Source organism: Arctopsyche grandis, chromosome 9 (genome assembly GCF_051622035.1).
Source record: "Arctopsyche grandis isolate Sample6627 chromosome 9, ASM5162203v2, whole genome shotgun sequence".
Classification (NCBI taxonomy): Eukaryota; Metazoa; Arthropoda; class Insecta; order Trichoptera; family Hydropsychidae; genus Arctopsyche; species Arctopsyche grandis.
In genome coordinates, this window is record NC_135363.1 from 20,208,359 (window position 1) to 20,227,424 (window position 19,066).

Below are 19,066 nucleotides of genomic sequence, written 5' to 3' on the forward strand. Positions count from 1 at the left end.
CGACAATTATTTGCGCGTTCGTTATGGCGACCGCCGCACTCGTTATATCGAATTCGGAGCCGAGCCTCCTCGCTAATGAAACCAATTGTGCGGAAACTACCGGTGCAGAGGTGTGCCCAATCTGGTTATATTGTATGTACATATGTTCGTGTCAAATGTCTGCCGCTTTTTGCATTTTAAACAAAATGCAAGTTCGAATGGTTTTTTTTTGCATAGGTATATACATATGTAGGTATGTATGTAAAGGTGCATCGCTATTTTTCTAATTGATTTATTAAATTTAGTTAAAAATCGACGACTCCGGTATACACGTAGATGCACATATTCGAATGTTATAGGATTGGTACAAAATCAAAGTAATAAAATGAAATCTTTATTTGTCGAAATAAAAAATTGTATGACTTTCTTAGCGATCTATTACCCATACTTAAAAGTAGTAAGATGGTTGTAAATACTTATGCTGAAGTAATAAAACATAATAAGGAATAATTATATATTTTATAGATAGTTAAATGTGATTAGTATGAAAACTACAATATATATATATGTAGGTACTTACTGTTTGCTCGTAATTAAAAGTTATTCGTAACTGTGTTGCGCACAAGTATGTAACTTAGTTCGGCTGTACCTATCGTTGTATATATTTATGTACATAGGTGCAATATTTGTTATTGTAAAAAGACTTTTGGAAAATTCCTGAATAGATATTGTTTTAATTTTGACAGTTATTGCTAAGTCAGTAGCATTTTCTTGATTTTTATCAAGCTTTTTCATATCAGGACTGCAGGCTGTTGACGGCATAGGTACCTATTCCACTTGAGGAAAATTATAATAAATCTATTCGTTTCATTTAAATTTTGTCTGAACATATTAAAACGTTTATATTTATATTTATTTGTCTGTATAATTATGACAACATTAAACATCTAAATAAATTCTTGAAATCAATATGTTCCAGAGTTATCAAAACGAAATTCTTATTTTTAGATATTTAATTTAAGTTTTAATCAGCGTAGCTGATTAGTTTGAAAAAAATTGCGGTGGAATAAGTTAAAGTATGTAATATAGGAATTTTTAAAATTTTCGACTAGCTGCCTTAAGTATCTATGCGTTTTATACATACATATATATATCGCAGTACTTTTTTTGTGATGTAGCGTACTAGAACGGCGTTCCGGTATCTTTTTTGTCTTTTTTTAAACTTTTTTTTTAATTTAAATGAATTATGTTCGATTTTTTATGCGCTCCGTTGCATAGCCTTTTTGTGTTTTTTGTTTAAGGTTTTGAATCATAGGTATAATTGATAGTCCTTATTTATTTATTAAGATTCTATTCCAATATCCCATAAGATCCCTCCATAATTCTTCGTTATTTCACATTGATCCCTATTCTACCAACTATCCCTGTGATTTCGTTTTACCTTATTGTACATACATATATGTAGAACTTGCTCTTCTTTTAACAATATTCCACCTCATTTTGATTGATTTAAATTTCTATTATTGTGTCATTTATCTTAGCACAATAAAAGTATGTACACATATAAAAGAAAAAGCTGCTCAATAAAATAATATTTTAGCTCAAAAAAATCAATGAAATGATATTTAAATGTAATTTTTTTTAATAACAAGCTTGCCAGGAAATGAGTTCCGCCACCTTTTTGCCTTAGAAAAAAAGCGATATAAAAAGTGTATATGTACATACATATGTACCTAAACATTTTCATTCTTAATTTTGCAAGAATGGATAAGAATCCGCATACTCTAATATTGCTCTATAACAGTCTAGCGTTTTCTGAGTCATATATCCCATAAGGTTGGTTTTGTATGTAAGACTGTTGCCAACCTATCAAGACAGACTCTCTCATTTCATGATCATAAGTTTGTCTCATCGCAGAAAAGTTTCTGATTTATTACTCAGGTAGTTAATGGTATCTTCGAAACATTTGTTTTGGAAGATATTCATTATTTTAATATAAATACTCGATTCACCAAATGTTCTGATCTTTTTTATCCACCAAATTTTTATAATAATGGCCCGTTTGATAGTACAATTGCACGGATATGCCGACATTACGATTGTACAGATAATTGCCTTGATTTATTTTCTAGCTCTATCAGTACTTTTAGAGCTAAGGTGAATAAGCAAATCTGTGGTTGATTCATTGTCATTCATTGTTTTATTCATGTTTATGTTTTTTAATTTTTGGTTTTATTATATTACCATGCGGTACTCACTTTAATAGGAATTTAAATATTTTCTTTTATATTTGTAAATTTTTTAAATATTTTCTTTTATATTTGTAAATTTTTTAAATATTTTCTTTTATATTTGTAAATTATCTGCCAACAGGAAACATTGATAGGAAAATATTATGTTCAGAAGTTTTTTCTTTATACGTTTTGGTAGTGATTTAACTGTGACGTACATACATATGTACATATGTCGAATCGAAACGACTATTATAGTACGGCGAGCGTTATCTCAGACAGAAACACAGACGGAATAGCGACATTATATATATACATATATGATGACTAGTGTTTTTACCCGGCTTCGCTCGGTATTTGTAATATAACCAGCTTAAACATGGCAAAACAATCTTATAGTAAACATTAATTTGTTTTTTTATTAAATTTATTTGAATCGAAAAAAATAATATTAAAATATATCGATATGATGTCATAGAATCTTTGATTTGTTTTCGATGCTCCCACCCAAACCTTACATAGTTACATACAAAGTCTCTTTCGAAATTATATATAAGACTAGTGGTTTTACCCGGATTCGCTCGGTATTCGTAATATAAACAGCTTAAACATGTCAAAACGATCTAATTATTCAACGATATCGATATCATCGTCATAGAAACTTTGAATGGTTTTCGATACTCCCACCCAAATCTAACACAGTTACATACAAAGTCTCTTTCGAAATTATATATTAGACTAGTGGTTTTACCCGGCTTCGCTCGGTATTCGTAAAACAGCTTAAACATGGCAAAACGATCTAATTATTCAACGATATCGATATCATCGTAATAGAAGCTTTGAATGGTTTTCGATACTCCCACCCAAATCTAACATAGTTACATACAAAGTCTCTTTCGAAATTATATATTAGACTAGTGGTTTTACCCGGCTTTGCTCGGTATTCGTAATATAAACAGCTTAAATATGGCAAAACGATCTCATTATTCAACGATATCGATATCATCGTCATAGAAACTTTGAATGGTTTTCGATGCTCCCACCCAAATCTTACATACATAGTTACATACAAATTCTCTTTCGAAATTATATATTAGACTAGTGTTTTTACCCGGCTTCGCTCGGTATTCGTAATACAAACAGCTTAATCATGGCAAAACGATCTAATTATTCAACGATATCGAAATCATCGACATAGAAACTTTGAATGGTTTTCGATGCTCCCACCCAAATCTAGCATAGTTACATACAAAGTCTATTTCAAAATTATATATTAGACTAGTGGTTTTACCCGGCTTCGCTCGGTGTTCGTAATATAAACAGCTTAAACATGGCAAAACGATATCGAAATCATCGTCATAGAAACTTTGAATGGTTTTCGATGCTCCCACCCAAACCTTTAAACCTTACATACAAAGTCTCTTTCGAAATTATATATTAGAGATGATGTTGATACATATATGTATGTACATATGTAGAAGGCAACATATGTATGTGTGTGTGTGTGTGTGTGTGTGTGTGTGTGTGTATATTCGATACACTGATTCTTGAATAAATAACGAAAACGGAGAGTACGTGCACCGGCATGGTATTGATGTAACACGCGACTCGTTTACGTAATGGACCGAGAAGGAGCGCACGGGGTAGATATATGGGATAGTAGGCGCGGCGCGCGCGTTACGTTTTTCTCCGCTTTTCCAACGAGCGTCGCGTCGCGCGACAAACGATACGGCAAATCGGGCCGGGGAAGGTAGGGGAGAGGAGGGGTGGGGTGGGGAGGGGAGGGGAGGGGCGAGGCGGAGACAGTCGCCCGTTGGTCGGCCATTGTCGGTTGCCGATTGGCCGAGAGAGGTAGAGCCCGCCTGATAGGTGTGTCCGTTGCGCACGATGTTGGTGGTTAGCGGGCAGTCGGGTCCGGGCGCGCCGCGGCTCGGGCGGCCGACCCGCGCGCGCCCAGCGGCCATTGCGTCATACAGAGAGAGCGTGGTGCCGGCGCGCTGGCCCGACGCCCCTGCCTCGGCCACCGCGCCGGCGCCCCCTGGCCCTCCGCCCTGGGCAGCGCCTGTCGCGAGATTGCTCCCCCTACCAACCCTCAGCTTCACAGTGGCCCAAGTGGCCGCCGTCTGCGAAACCCTCGAGGAGAGCGGCGACATCGAGCGTTTGGCGCGCTTCCTTTGGTCGCTGCCGGTGGCCCATCCTAACGTCGCCGAACTGGACCGCAGCGAGGCGGTCTTGCGCGCTCGGGCCATCGTCTCCTTCCACAGTGGCAATTTCCGCGACCTCTACGCCATCCTCGAGCACCATCGCTTCACGAAGGACTCGCACGGGAAACTGCAGGCGATGTGGCTCGAGGCTCACTATCAGGAGGCGGAGAGGTTGCGCGGACGGCCGTTGGGGCCCGTCGACAAGTATCGCGTGCGGAAGAAGTTCCCGCTGCCTCGCACCATATGGGACGGCGAGCAGAAGACGCACTGCTTCAAGGAGCGGACGAGGAGTCTGCTCCGCGAGTGGTATCTGCAGGATCCGTATCCGAATCCGACCAAGAAGCGCGAGCTGGCGCAGGCCACCGGACTCACGCCCACGCAGGTCGGCAACTGGTTCAAGAATCGGAGACAGCGCGATAGAGCGGCCGCTGCCAAAAACAGGTAGGAAAATTTACATGAAAATGTGTGTCTGTTGTCCCCATAAGTTGTTGAGTGACGTTCTCGTGAACACCCTCGAATGCCTCGTTCGCCACCCTCTTTTATCGTTATGTAGAGTCAAAATGGAATATTTCTTCGAAATTCGTATTAGCTCGATCGCTTTATGTGTATTTACATACATATGTATGTGTTTATTACAATTTTGCTATAGTGACATTACAGAGTAGTTCCAAGTCATCACTGTGGCTAAACAAAAAAAAAAAGAAAATATGATACAATGAGAAGAAAAAAAAATAAGCGTAAATATAAAACAAATGTATGTTTGTATATACATACATATGTCGTTTTGTTTGGAGTGCCGCGAGTAAACCGATATATTCTTGCGCAATTTGATATGTTTCCGTCAGTACGATGTTGTCAAATGTCAATTGGTTATGTATAATTATCGCGAAAGTAAACGTCTCATGCGATCTGTTGACCAGATATGTGTGTACATGTACATAAGGTTCATAATTTTACTATTTAAATATGCTATACGTATTTCATCATTAAGTTATTAAGTAAATATCTGCATAAGAAGTTGATTATAGGCGTCTTGAAATAGTTTACTTCAATGGTTTATATATTTATTTAGTTTACTTCAATGGTTTATATATTTATTTAGTTTACTTCAATGGTTTATATAATTTAATCGATTATGCTAGGTATAATATATGAAACATTATTGCACTTTATATGTTCATTGGAAAATACGGTTTTTCTTCCTTATATCTTATATATTTTTATAGTTTTAATATTAATTATTTTAATTAAAGATGTTTATTATAATAATATTTAGAAAAACCATTCTAACAAACAGAGTGTATAAAAGAAAAACTACGTTTTCCACCAATCATGTAAAGTGTGGTTAGAATTATGCACTTCATATTTTCTAAAATAAATTTTGATTTTATAACGTTTCAAATGATATATTTGTATATTTACTCTACTGTAGAGGACAATATGATTACATATACGTACATATGTACAATATGTAAAATAAATATATAAAATAAAGTAGGTAAAGATAAATTAAAAGTTGTTATAAGTATTAATTAGTACCCATTCTGTGTACTTGTACACACGTGTACACAAGTAGATATATTACTGTACAATGTACCTACTTATTTATAATTACATATGTATATATGAATACATATATATACATATATAGTAAATTTGTGTTTAATATGAAAATTAATTAATTTTTAGAAGGAGTATATGTATAATTTTTTACATTCATTCATCTAACCAAAAATATTATAATTAGGTGCATCAAAGTTACATATCTAATATGTATTTATAATTAAAAATACTACTTGATACGCGTCTTTCAGATTAAATTCAGTAGGTTTGATATATATCTAAGCGTTGAAATCTTATTTTATTTGATTCTTTGATTTCTTTGAAATATATTTAAATACCGTGTAAATAAAATAATTACTAAGTAGGACATACACATATGTAACGAATCATCAAAATAATTCACAGCCTATCATCGTAACCACCGTATCAAATAAAAACAAATTGGATTGATATAAAATAAAAGTTAATGAAAATTTTCCGATGAATGTTGCCAAAGTTTTTATTGCATTGATTTACATACATATATACATTTATAAAAGCACCTACAGTTTTATATAAAAAAATATTTATGGTATAAATATTACGCAAGAACAAAACTATGTAATAATGGGCAATTCGGTCTGAATAAATTCAAGTTTTAAACGCCTCGTGTGGTACTGACCGATGTGAAATTATTCAACTTTTGATTTGCATACAACCCGTACGACTTCTGTATTTGTAACGCAGAAAATATATACGTTTCACCCGATAAATAATAATCGAAAACGAAAAAAGCACAAACGGGCGTATCATTCGTTGCGCTGGCTAGAGACTCCTAGAAAAAGAAACATAAACGTAATTTATTATAGCAACGAACGTTTAGATACAAAAGCGCTATCTGCGTTTCGGGATCGCTCCTCTCGGTCGTACACGGAGCGAACGGGTGGTGTAACAGCGGCAAAACAGCATCTGTTACGAATGAAACCTGCAATTAAATAGCATTAAACGTTCAAAAGGTGATATGCTAGAAAGATTAAGGAGCGAAAGAGCGCGGGGCGAAAATCCAGCGCTCTTAATCGCCGCGCTACCGGTCCTGCCTAATGAATGGAATAACTCTTTAATGCTCGGATTAGGTCACTATTAAGACATCGAAACGGGTCCGCCGCGCTCAGTTAAAAACGATAAATAATCATTAGCCGAGCACGACCACGAACAACCCGATCATGTGCTCGCCAACTTCGTCTCGTTCGTGGCCTAAGTGATTTGTGATGACTTTACCTGCAGACGGGTCGTATCGAACAGAAGGCACCGCTTATTTGTCTCTTTATGAATGTGATAGCCTCGAATCGTCGACAAAGATCTGCCTTGTACATGTATCTGCTTACTTACTTTTCTTAAATGGGGCTTAGAGTGTCTCTACGTGAAGCGAACCGGTGAGCGATATTTCATTGATATTTAGATTTCAATAAAACCATTTTTAGTTTGTATTTCCAAACAAAGTTTTATATATAAAGTGGTATTTTTTAACCGTGGACGATATAAATAAATCAATTATATTTCCCATTTTCACCTTTACGCGTTGAAAATTGTTTGTATGCTTAAGTTTTCAAAAATTTATAATTATTGTTTGATGGGATAATAGTTTAATAGTCGATTTAAATTACATACAGCGCTCGATTTTTATTACTGGGTTGTGAAAGTATTATTTTTTATATCATTGTGAGCTACTGTTTTTAATATTTAAATTATATTCAGAAATTAACTATTTTCCTATTATTAAGAAGTATCTAATATGTTTATAGTAAGTATTGTATTAGTATTTAAACCATTACTTACATATTACTAAATTGAAAACGTTTTTCAATATTATAGTCTTACTTAAAATCTCAATCAGAAGTTTTTTTTATAATCTTCAATATTGATAATATTCTAGTTAAATATATAATTGTATCTATAAAATGTATTTTCAAATAAGAAAATCTTTTAAAAACTTATCGGCTACGTTTGGTATTGTTATCTGATATTTCGGTGTTGATGCGAATTATTTTTCTAAAAAATATAGCACGTGAATGATTTAATAATGTTATATCTAAACCTACACCTGGTTTGAGAAATCGCATAGAAACCTACCCCAATTTTTCCCTCCCTAAAAATTGACGTTGTACAATTGTGTAATTATTCCAATACGACACTTAAATAGTATGATGTTATTATTGCATATTTCGATATATACATAGGTACATAGCTTATGAATGCGTTGCATTAATTACGCGTATATGCGTTCATTAGCGTCACAGCACAAACACTCGATTGGAACAAAAACCGACGGGTACATTTTAATAATGGAAAGGTGTCGCCAACAATGAATCGGGTGTCCCGTAACATTGCCATTATCCCGACCCGCATCCTGACAATGCGGATTAAGGGCATTTTCGTCGAAGGAAATCGACAGATTTTCAAACACGCACAATGCCAAATGCACAGGTATAATATAGGTATATTATATGATGAGGTGAGAGTTATGCACTCACTATATTATGTGCTGATTCTATGTGTGCGTGGTTTTTTTTATGTGTACGAGGCGAGTAAAAAGGGCGTATAACGCGATTTTGTGGAATCGCCATTGTTGGGAAATGTACACGGCGCGTTCATTGTCGGTTCTGCTCTATACATACATAACAATAATATAATATATAATAATAATGTTGGACACAGCTGACAAGCTGCAACAGTTTCGTCGACGTGTGGTTTAGGCTTTTGTCAACTGGGAGCAGATTACGCTTGGGGTTTCAAATCGCTGTTCGCAGTCGTATTTGTATATATGAATTGATCGGGGAAAATTTAGTAGAGTAAATTTTCCGATATTTTTTTAAGGATTGTTAAACATACATACATATGTTTATAGGTTTATAAAAGCTTGATTAAAGAACTTTCATGATCAAATATTTTTAACTGTAACACATGTATGTAATATGAAATTAAATTCAAGTTTAATGTTTAGTTTTGCTATTTCATTGAGATAGTATTGAAATATGTATTATATTTTAATATAATTATAAAAAGAATACGTACATAGATAAATTTATAAAAAAAATTTACTCATAGACATACGTAAGTAAAGTATCTATGACTATTATTTTTGTACATGTACATAATATGTATATTATTGGGCCTGCTAGATTTCAACTGGAAAAAATTGTATCACCTAATACGGAAAGTTGAATTATTCGTGATTCGAATGAATAAAGTTTTAGTTACATAAATTAATCATTATGTAATATAATAATAATAACTAGAATATATGTAAATATCGATATCATAATTGTGCGTAATTTTATTCGATATATGTACATACATATGTTACTATAGAGACATTTTTAAAGATGCTCTAGGTGCATTATAATAACAAAACATGTTTATTTTAATATTAAATTTTATATAGTTATAATAATTATGATTATGAAAAAAAAATAAAACAAAGTTTTTATACATATTTGTCAATTATTAATTTTATTTTAAATGGTGTGAATGAAGTGAATAAATGAAAAAACAGAATTAATTTAACTATTGCCGACGGCAACTGTTGGTAACCGTATTATTTTTAACAAGCTATTTTAAACTTTTCATTTCATTTTATATAAAACTAGTTGTTTTTCCTGGCTTCGCTCATTATTTGTAATATATGTATAAACAGCTTAAACATGGCGAATCTTATAGTAAATATTCATTTGTTTTTTATTAAATTTATTTGAATCGAAAAAAAAATAATATTTAACCATAATAATATAGAAACTAATATAGAAACATAATAATATAGATTTGTTTTCGATGCTCCCAATAAACCTTTCATTAAACCTTACATACATACAAAGTCTCTTTCGAAATTATATATTAGATTATTCGGTTTGTGTATGGTTTTTGCGATTATCAATCAACTACATATAGGCAATACTTTTTCGATTATGAAGCATTGATATGCACTTTTCAATAAAAGGTTGATTTTAGTCAGTGAACTGGTTTATTACAAATGATGTATAGGCGGTATAAAGTACATGTGGTATAAAACTTTATGATGCGTTTCGGGGTATTCGAATCTTTTACATCTGTTCGACGGCTCGCCGCCGTCTTTTGTTCGGAATCAACGAGCGTGTTTTGAGCTGAAAAGACACAAGAATTGTTCAGTTTCAAGAGGTGTTGTTATTTTATACGTATCGCTAAACACAAAAAAAATGGAAAGAAAAAAGCCACCATGAGCGATGTTCATAAATTTTTTTATTACCGTCGGTGTAAAAAGCGCACATCAAAAGAAAATCGAGTGGTTTTTCAAGCTTCGTATGAAAACTTTAAAGAGTTTTCGAGTGTTCATATTTATATCCGTGAGAATATCAAATGTAAAAAATATTTATTCACGTCTATATTGGAGATCATTATTCAAACATATGTGTTTAGAAATCCTATAATACATATTTCGTGTGGAAAATTCGTTCGACGATGTCGATTGTTCACTTTGGTATTATTCGTGGGACGTCCATTGTGAAAGCCGTTAATCTCACGAATCATCTCTCTTGTTGTTGAGGTTTAAGGGTGGCAACCCTTCTGGTTTTGATCGGTTTCTGGCGATTAAGACACTAAGGGGTAACATAGACGTAGCACGAATAATACGCTATGTAGGATTTTCTCGCTTTATCGTAGAACTTTTATTATGTGATTTTATGTACATTTGTACATATTTTCGCTAGTTCTATGTATTTATAGTATCGTGACGCGCTCATATGTATATATACTTTTTTCGTAGTAAAAAAATGTGATGTTACAAACATACATATGTACATATGATATATTACACCTGCCTAAATTAAAATGTTACATATGAATATATTACGTGAAGTTGTGTCGTATAAAAAATATGCCAAAAATAGTATTTTCAGTGCTTTTTATTATTGTATTAAATATAATATTATTTACCTGTTTGATTTTGACTAGAAAATATTTCCTAGTATTTTTCAAGAATAAGTCTCAACTGCTCAAAAATTATTAAAAGGTAAACTTGTTTATAATAATACCTCACTTCACGGCCTAGCATTTTTCGGTATACAGTCGAAAAAATGTAGAAAATTTGGCTAAAATGTTGTGATCTCAAAATTTATACTTTTTCTCGAATTCGAAAAAATATTGAACTTAGCCTACAAACTTGATTTTGAAAGGGTGGAATAAGGATGTGAGTTACTTCTTTCCAACAAGGATCTGACCCAATTAGAAACAGGAAAGCCACCTGTTGGCGATTTTCTTCTTCCTCTTATTGCCTTGTCCGCATCCGGACGTTGGCGACTACCTCGTCGATTATTTATAGATATCCGCATCGGTCTTCAGCGGCTCGGAACAGATCTTCGGCGCTCATATCGGTTAGCATGCACATGTTTTGAGGCCATGACACCTTCTTCCTCCCAATCAATTTTCCCCCTTCTATTTTTCCCATGGTTATCAAACGGAGAAATTCGTATTTTGGACTCTGTATCATGTGTTCGAGATACTCCATCTTTCTCCGCTTGATGACAGAAACAAGTTCCCTGCCTCTCCCTATCATGCTGAGAACAGCTTAATTTGTGACCTTTTTGGTCCATGGGATCTTCAGTATACTCCTGTAGACCCACATCTCAAAAGCTTCGATTTGGCTGATCATCCTGGTCTTCAGGGTCCACATTATCCATTGTTAACCTCAATGGATCTGTCATAAGAGCTTCCTTATTTCAAATAAGGACTAAATAGTGTACTTTACACTGTTACAAAGAACAAAAAAAATAAGGTGAAACTGAGATTATATATATATGATTTAAGGGGAAAGTAAATAGTTCGTTTTACGGCATTTATTTACAGAGTATATTGTTCATTGGGAAATCATTTGATTTTTTCTATGGGATCGCTCGGCTTGAGAAAAAAAGTGTTAACTTCCAACGACTTTTATAAAATAACAACGACAAACGGTACAAAGTGTCGACTCGGAGGTCCGTGGTCATTTTCGACCATTTGTCCGCTACTGTTTCATATTTTGTCGACCATTAATCATTCGGGCCGGTCTCACGCGCCGCTCGCTCTCCGAAACGCCTAACGACTCGCCTAAATAACACACACACAAAGCCAAATAGGTAAAAAAAGAGCTATTTCGGCTTATCAATTGACATTAAAAAAACCCAACGCACGTTTTATTTTCTTTTACATAATTAATGGCGTTATAATGCCTTCGGGAGAGTTTTTCGGTCGCTTTTACGCGTGCGTTGCACGTTTTCCAACGACGCATCTGGGAAGCGTCGTCGGCACACAAAATCTCGCACCGTTTATATACGCGAGTTTTCTTCGGAAAATTTAGTAAAATTTTCGCCGTTTTTAAATTTTATTTATTGTGTTGAATTTTATCGAGGGTGAGTTTCAAACTGGTCGGGATTGACGCGCCTATTAATTTTGTACGACCATTTTCTTCTTACGCTCGTGTTTAAAATCGCGATACGTTTTATGAGTGTAATTTATTCGCATAATTATTGTATTAACGTGCGCAATTTTACGTTGTATTAATGCGCAATAATTCATGAGAAAATTTTGTTTTCTTGTAACTCGAAATTTTCGCGGTTTTCGATCATAATCAAATACTTCGCGCAGATGACACGTGCGAGTATAGCCGCGATTTATTTGATAGCATTATGTTAATTTGGCATAATTAATTTTTATATTTATATGTACATCCTTTAATTATTTCCATTGGGCGAGTTTAAAAACAATTAAGAATGCATTAAAAATATCGTTAGTATAAATTTGTAGGCAATATTTTTTAATTATATTATCTTATGAATTATATTGTATTGAGTTTTTTTTTATTAATATGTAAGTATGCTAATCTATTTTAATTTTTATTGTAAAATAATTATACATTTAGTATGCAATTTAAATGGACAATATAGTGATTATCGCAAATAAATATGTATGTTATTACTGTTGAATATTTTTAAATGTTATTAATGTAATGGATATAAAATGTTTTAAATAGTTAAACGCAATCTAAGTATTATACCTAGTCGAATATAAAAACAATAAATTTATTTTGCTAACATGTTTAAAAAATGGGTTTCAAAAAGACCGTCGGCTTTTTGATACTAAAAAATAAAAATTGTATCAATTCGATTTAAAAATAATTAGCAAGATAGTTTAGATATTAACGACCCAACTCACTTTTATATATTAATAGGTACATGTGTAAAATACCTACACGATTATTTACAAATAATCAAACAAATTGATATTAAATAAAACACGTCAAAATTTTTGATGGACATGTTTGTGTGATTTTCATTCAAAATTTAACATGCTCGTTTCGTGATAGTTAAAAAAATATGCACAAATCCGCATAAAAAACATAATACTCATTTTGCGAGCGATAGATGTAGTCGTGGCTTTTTTTAAAACATAATCGCATTAAGCATAAGCGCAATTTATTTCGGATAACGTTTAATTTACTTTTTTGTATAAATATTCTGCCGTTTTGAGCAATTAAGTTCTCTGTGTAATTAGCGGTTAAAACAAACAACAACGCAATTTTGCTATGGCGAACTCGCAATTAAAAAATCGTACCGATATAACGAGTTAAGTGGCGACGCAGTTGCGTATTTAATTTTTAAATATGACACGTTAATTTCGAACCGCGCGGTTTAAACACTGCGTTAGCGCACATTTCGTAGACAATTGACTATGATTAACCCTTCAGTAAGCGCAATTTTATAGAAAAAATACATACCCTTAATATTTATAGGTACACGTTGGCTGTAATATTTACCTACCTCTTTGAATTAAATTAATTACAATATGTTTTGTATCACACGAAATAACGCGTATAGCAACATTGGAAATAGTATTTACGTTTTTTTATAGGAAGCGAAAAAAAGTGAATATTATCAATTTAAAATTTTAAAAATACATATTTATTTATTATTGTGCTATTGTTAACTTTTCATAATGAAGATCAAACATGTGTATGTGTTTATTTTAAGTTTTTTATATTTTAAAATTACAACGAAAGCGAAAAGTGTAAATTTTAGATTTCCTACTATGGACTACGGATCCCAAATCCAAATATTCGAATACTTTTTGTACGAGCTTATTTTTTTGTTTTCAATCTTCAGCACATTTAGTTCTATTTGATGTTACGGATAATGATTCTCTTAAAATTTTAATAATATCTTAACGTCTTAAAACTACATATAAATAATTTAAAGCTACTATATATTCCATATACAAATATATTCAAATATTTGGGATCCCTACTATGGACCTAGTGGAAACTTGCTTTGCATCAAAGAAACGGTAAATAAAAAAATCATTGATTTAAACGATGACCTGTGTCTCCAACCAATCGATTCATCTAGAAAACATTCGAAAATGTGGGTATTTTTTAAATAAAAGTTTTATTTTTTTTACTATTTAAAAAAATAACCGTTAAATAGGTGATCACCTATTGGGTCGATTTTGATTTAAAATTTGCTGTTTTTCCTGAATATATACAAAGCAAGCCACGCTCACGACGACCATTTGAATGGCAGAAGCAGTTCCCGGATTTATTTTGAAAATAAAAGTTGTTTAAAGCTTCCTTTTGTATCTATCTTTATTTTATGCACAAAAAATTCCGGAGACATTGCTTAAAATCGATGAAATTTTCCACTAGATCCATTGTTAAAAATCAAAAACTCAAACTTTTCGCTCCGGCTTAATATCCTATGGTATATAAAGTTTAGAGATTTTCATTTTTTTAAATTTATTATATGACTTTCAGTTATACAAAGTTTCATTTGTCCACAAATATTTCCCAGAACATTAAATCATAGATTAAACTACGTAGGTATTTGCGCAACAATCCAGCAAACGTATTCGATAGGCGTAATAATTAAAATTTAAATAGCGCGTAATAAAATAAAAACTCGAAATAGGTGTAATTTGTATTTTGATGTCATAATTACGGTCGGCTACCGAGTACTATGCTCACTGCATATTTCGAACGAAAGCTCTCGGTTCGATTATAGCGAGTTAAAGTCGTAGTAGCTACACATCGCGTACGAACGTGTATAAATCAAGTAACGGACAAATTAATAACAGTTTTACGAACGGGCGCCCCCCTGATTTATTATTTACATTTCGGGTGCGAGAGGAAAACCCGTCGCATTCCGCTCGTAACCGCGGAACGAATCGCGTTTTCGAGAAAAAAATATAGAAATAAAAATACGTAAATACACACACATACATACATACATATCTACATATATAGGTAATAAATAAAATAAGAATGAAAAATAAATACTTAATAAATGCCGTCGAAATGAGTGCCACGAACGTGTGAACGAATACCGACGGGTGGCCGATTATATCTGTAACACAGTACATAAGCGGGTAAATAAAAAATGAATTTTCCGATAAATGTGCACGCTTATGGCTTACATACACTTTTATTATCGCGGCTTAAATTACACTACTAAATTATTATAGCCGGATTATAAAAAATCGTAAGTACTACATAAAATGTTATATTTTTGTGTTAAATTTTAGATAAATATTCAATTTGATTCATTGAGATTGTGCACATATACATATGTAATATTATTTGATTTTAAGTACTATAATTCATTCTGGGTAATACCGTAATAAAAAGTCTATACCTACGTAGAACTAAAATTATAACAAAAAATACAAAAAAATATCGATTAATACTGGAAAACTTAATATGCACGTGTATTTTTTATTTTTATTACTTACAAAAATCACTGCTTCTTACATAAGCTTAATTAAAATATAATACAGTGGCTAAATAATTATCCCCAAACTTCATGATAAAAAGGCACTTTACAAAGCTTTATTTGTATAATTCAAATGCTCAAATTAAATGGATACGTATATATGTATGTATATACATATGTATGTACATATGTATGTACATATGTACATATCAGGAATAAACACCTAATAGCATAAAAGACTATATATGAAAAGGGCAACAATTTAAATGGTTAGTTTTTTTCAGTAAATGGTCAGTAACTTTTACGAGAATTTAGTTATAATAGTGTAATTTATAAATGAAACTGTACGAATCAGTAAACCTCTTTTTGTTTTGTGTACTTTTTGACAAACAGAAACTAGTCAAGAAGTTAGTGAAGGTAGTTAGAAGAAGTTATATAACTTTTTTTTTAGTATTATCATTTTTTTAACATTATTTTATTTTTTTATAAATAATGGCCATTTTTTTAGTATTATCTTATTTTATTGTTAGTGTATACAGCAAAATAGTAAAAATACTTAAACATTTTATAGTATAATTCCAAATACGTCAAATTTTCAATAATATTTGAAATACATACATATACATACATATATATGTATGTATGTATATATGCATGTATGTACGTATGTTATTTTTTAATCGTGTAAAGCCTTATTGAAAACTTCAAACGTACTATAATGTAATCATTTCAATATTAATATTTTTAATTAAATCCATATGATAATAATAATAATTTTACTAATTAACAATTAAATATATTGATTTATTTGGATCAAATATAATAATAAAAGTATTACATATGTATTGTATATAAAAATAATTAAAAATATATGTATATACGTACATACATATATAATCTTATCTATGAACGTTAATACTTTACTATATAGTTAACTATACATTTTAAAATTAAAAAATGTGTAGGTATGTACTTCAAATAATAAAAAAACAGATTTTTTGATATATGTATGTATGTGTGCAGCTTTCATGCACGAACCTCCAATTTATTCAGTTATAAATTCGGTTTTGATATTATGCAAAATTTAATATTTCAATATTAATGTGTCGTAGTGTAATTTAAATATGGCCTCCTTTCAAACGAGCGGTATTAAAACTTTACGGTCTTGTTTTGCATTTGAGAGCCTCAGGTGTATTAACGAGCTTTATACGTTTGATTGGATTACGAGAAAGACAAACCGGACTCGTCATTATAATGCCTTACTTCGGCTATTCTCAAACTGTCCACGGAGAATTAGTGTCGTATGAAGAATACTCACTAAAAAAAAATTTCTTTGATGTCAACTCACACGTCAGATTCGATTCCAATAAACAAAAAAAAAACATCCTTCATGTCGGGAATATATTGAAAATAGTAATTAATTATTCTACAAAACTTTCTCCACATGCTTAGCGCGATTAATTTAAAAATCATTTTCAATACGTCCTGCTTGCAAATTGCCTTTTAAAGCGGTCACGTTATGAGCGTCACAATGTTAATTTTAATTAAACTTTCTAAGCTTTTTATCATTCAATTTTAATTGACTAATCTTCATATATAATATGGCGTTTAATTCAATACGCGAGAAAAAAATTTTCCAATAGGATTTTCATCATAGACCAACTAACATTTTTTATGCCAATTATAATAAATGAGATTTAATCCAATATCGTCCGGGTGTTTACTTCCGTAAGCCGTTTGTTAACAGATTGACCGGATTGCGCAAACACGATCGGATTAAACACATACTCACTTGTACATACATATGTGATTGTATAGAGATGCGAACGTGTGCGGCCGCCATTATGTGCCTGCGTATAAGCAGATTATCGTCAGCACAGTTAATACCACATAAATAAACGCGCATTTAATGATAATAAATTTTAATACTTATTATATACGAATAATAAAAAGCACAGCGAATCGCCGCGCCGTTGCTATGATCGCGGACGCGTCGGGCGTCAACGTGTTAATTAATAATGACCCGCGCATAAAAGCGGGCGTTTAATCGATTTCGTCGATAAACACAAGGCGAGATGCTATCCATCACCAGATTAGTATCGAGTGCTTCTCAAACTGTAATTAACCTACCTACTTGTGTGTAATATGGAGAAAATTTTAAAGAAATATATACGTATATTAAATGTCTTCCTGTGTAGTATTTTTATAAATTTTCTGCTTCTTTCTAAGAATCAACAGGTAGTGACTGATTATTCGATTATTGGTAGTATTCTGTGATAATTTTATATACCTAAACTTACGTACGGACATACATACATACGAAAGTTGAAGTTGTATGAAACTTTTTACTTTTTGTTCGGCTTTTTATAGGCCTCGTTTTTTGGTATTTATTTGGTCAGCTTCGTTGTGATTTGGTCAGTAAATATGTAGACGATCATTTTGTTATATTATCAGTGACAGTGACTACTCGACTATTGTCTGCTTGTTAAAAATATTTAAAGCAATTAGCGACATACTGACCATCCATTTTTATTATATGCTCTTACACAAAATATTATCACAAAAATTACTAACGATCTATTGAAAACTGATAATTAGAATTGTTGCCCTTTTTAAATATTTTCTTTTAATGTTATTAGTCGTTTATTCTTGATACGTACATATGTACATACATACATACATATATCCATTTCATTTGAGTATATGATTAATACAAATAAAGCTTTGTAAAGTGCATTTTTTTCATGAAGTTTGGGGATGATTATTTAGCTGCTTTGTTATATTTTAAATAGGTTTAAGAAGCAATGATTTTTTTACGCAATAAAAATTAAAAATATTCGTGAATTCGTGAATTAAGTTGTCCACTATTAAATCAGTCCCGTCGATATTTTTTTTATAATTTCAATTCTATGTAGGTATTAATAACTATTTATTATGTACTGTGTAATTTATTATGTATGAATCAGTGTACTTAATGTTATATAATAATATGTATAATATATGTGCACTGTCTCGTTATTATTTTGAGAATAGTTTTTCAGTCATGCCTCTATTGAATCGAAAATATTAACATAGACATGTCTCCGGTCAATTTTGAAATTGATAAATCGCCGTTTTATAATAGCGACATGCTGAAGAAAAAAAAAATAGATAATCGATGAGTCGACAGTTTTACGTTTTCGTATCAAATTAGCGTCGTTGATGATAGGTGAACCTCTCTCTTTCTGTGTCTGGCCTGTAACAACATTTTAGTATAGCAATTGAAAATAACACGGGGGAAAATATTTACGTTATTTAAAAGGATGACAAGCTTCCTTCTGAGAGGACCGTATTATATTATTTT

The 19,066-nt window shown here is 32.2% G+C and overlaps 1 protein-coding gene across 1 annotated transcript; it reads left to right on the top strand.

Annotated features, from left to right (window-relative positions):
- Window positions 1-4,097: 4,097 nt before the first annotated feature.
- On the top strand, window positions 4,098-4,859 carry LOC143917303 (homeobox protein SIX6-like). The gene has a single exon (XM_077438786.1). The coding sequence runs from the start codon at window positions 4,098-4,100 to the stop codon at window positions 4,857-4,859; it is 762 nt and encodes a 253-aa protein (XP_077294912.1).
- Window positions 4,860-19,066: the final 14,207 nt, after the last annotated feature.

Excerpts from the sequence above, each read along its gene's own strand:
- LOC143917303 (XM_077438786.1), top strand. The coding sequence starts at position 4,098 with ATGTTGGTGGTTAGCGGGCAGTCGGGTCCGGGCGCGCCGCGGCTCGGG.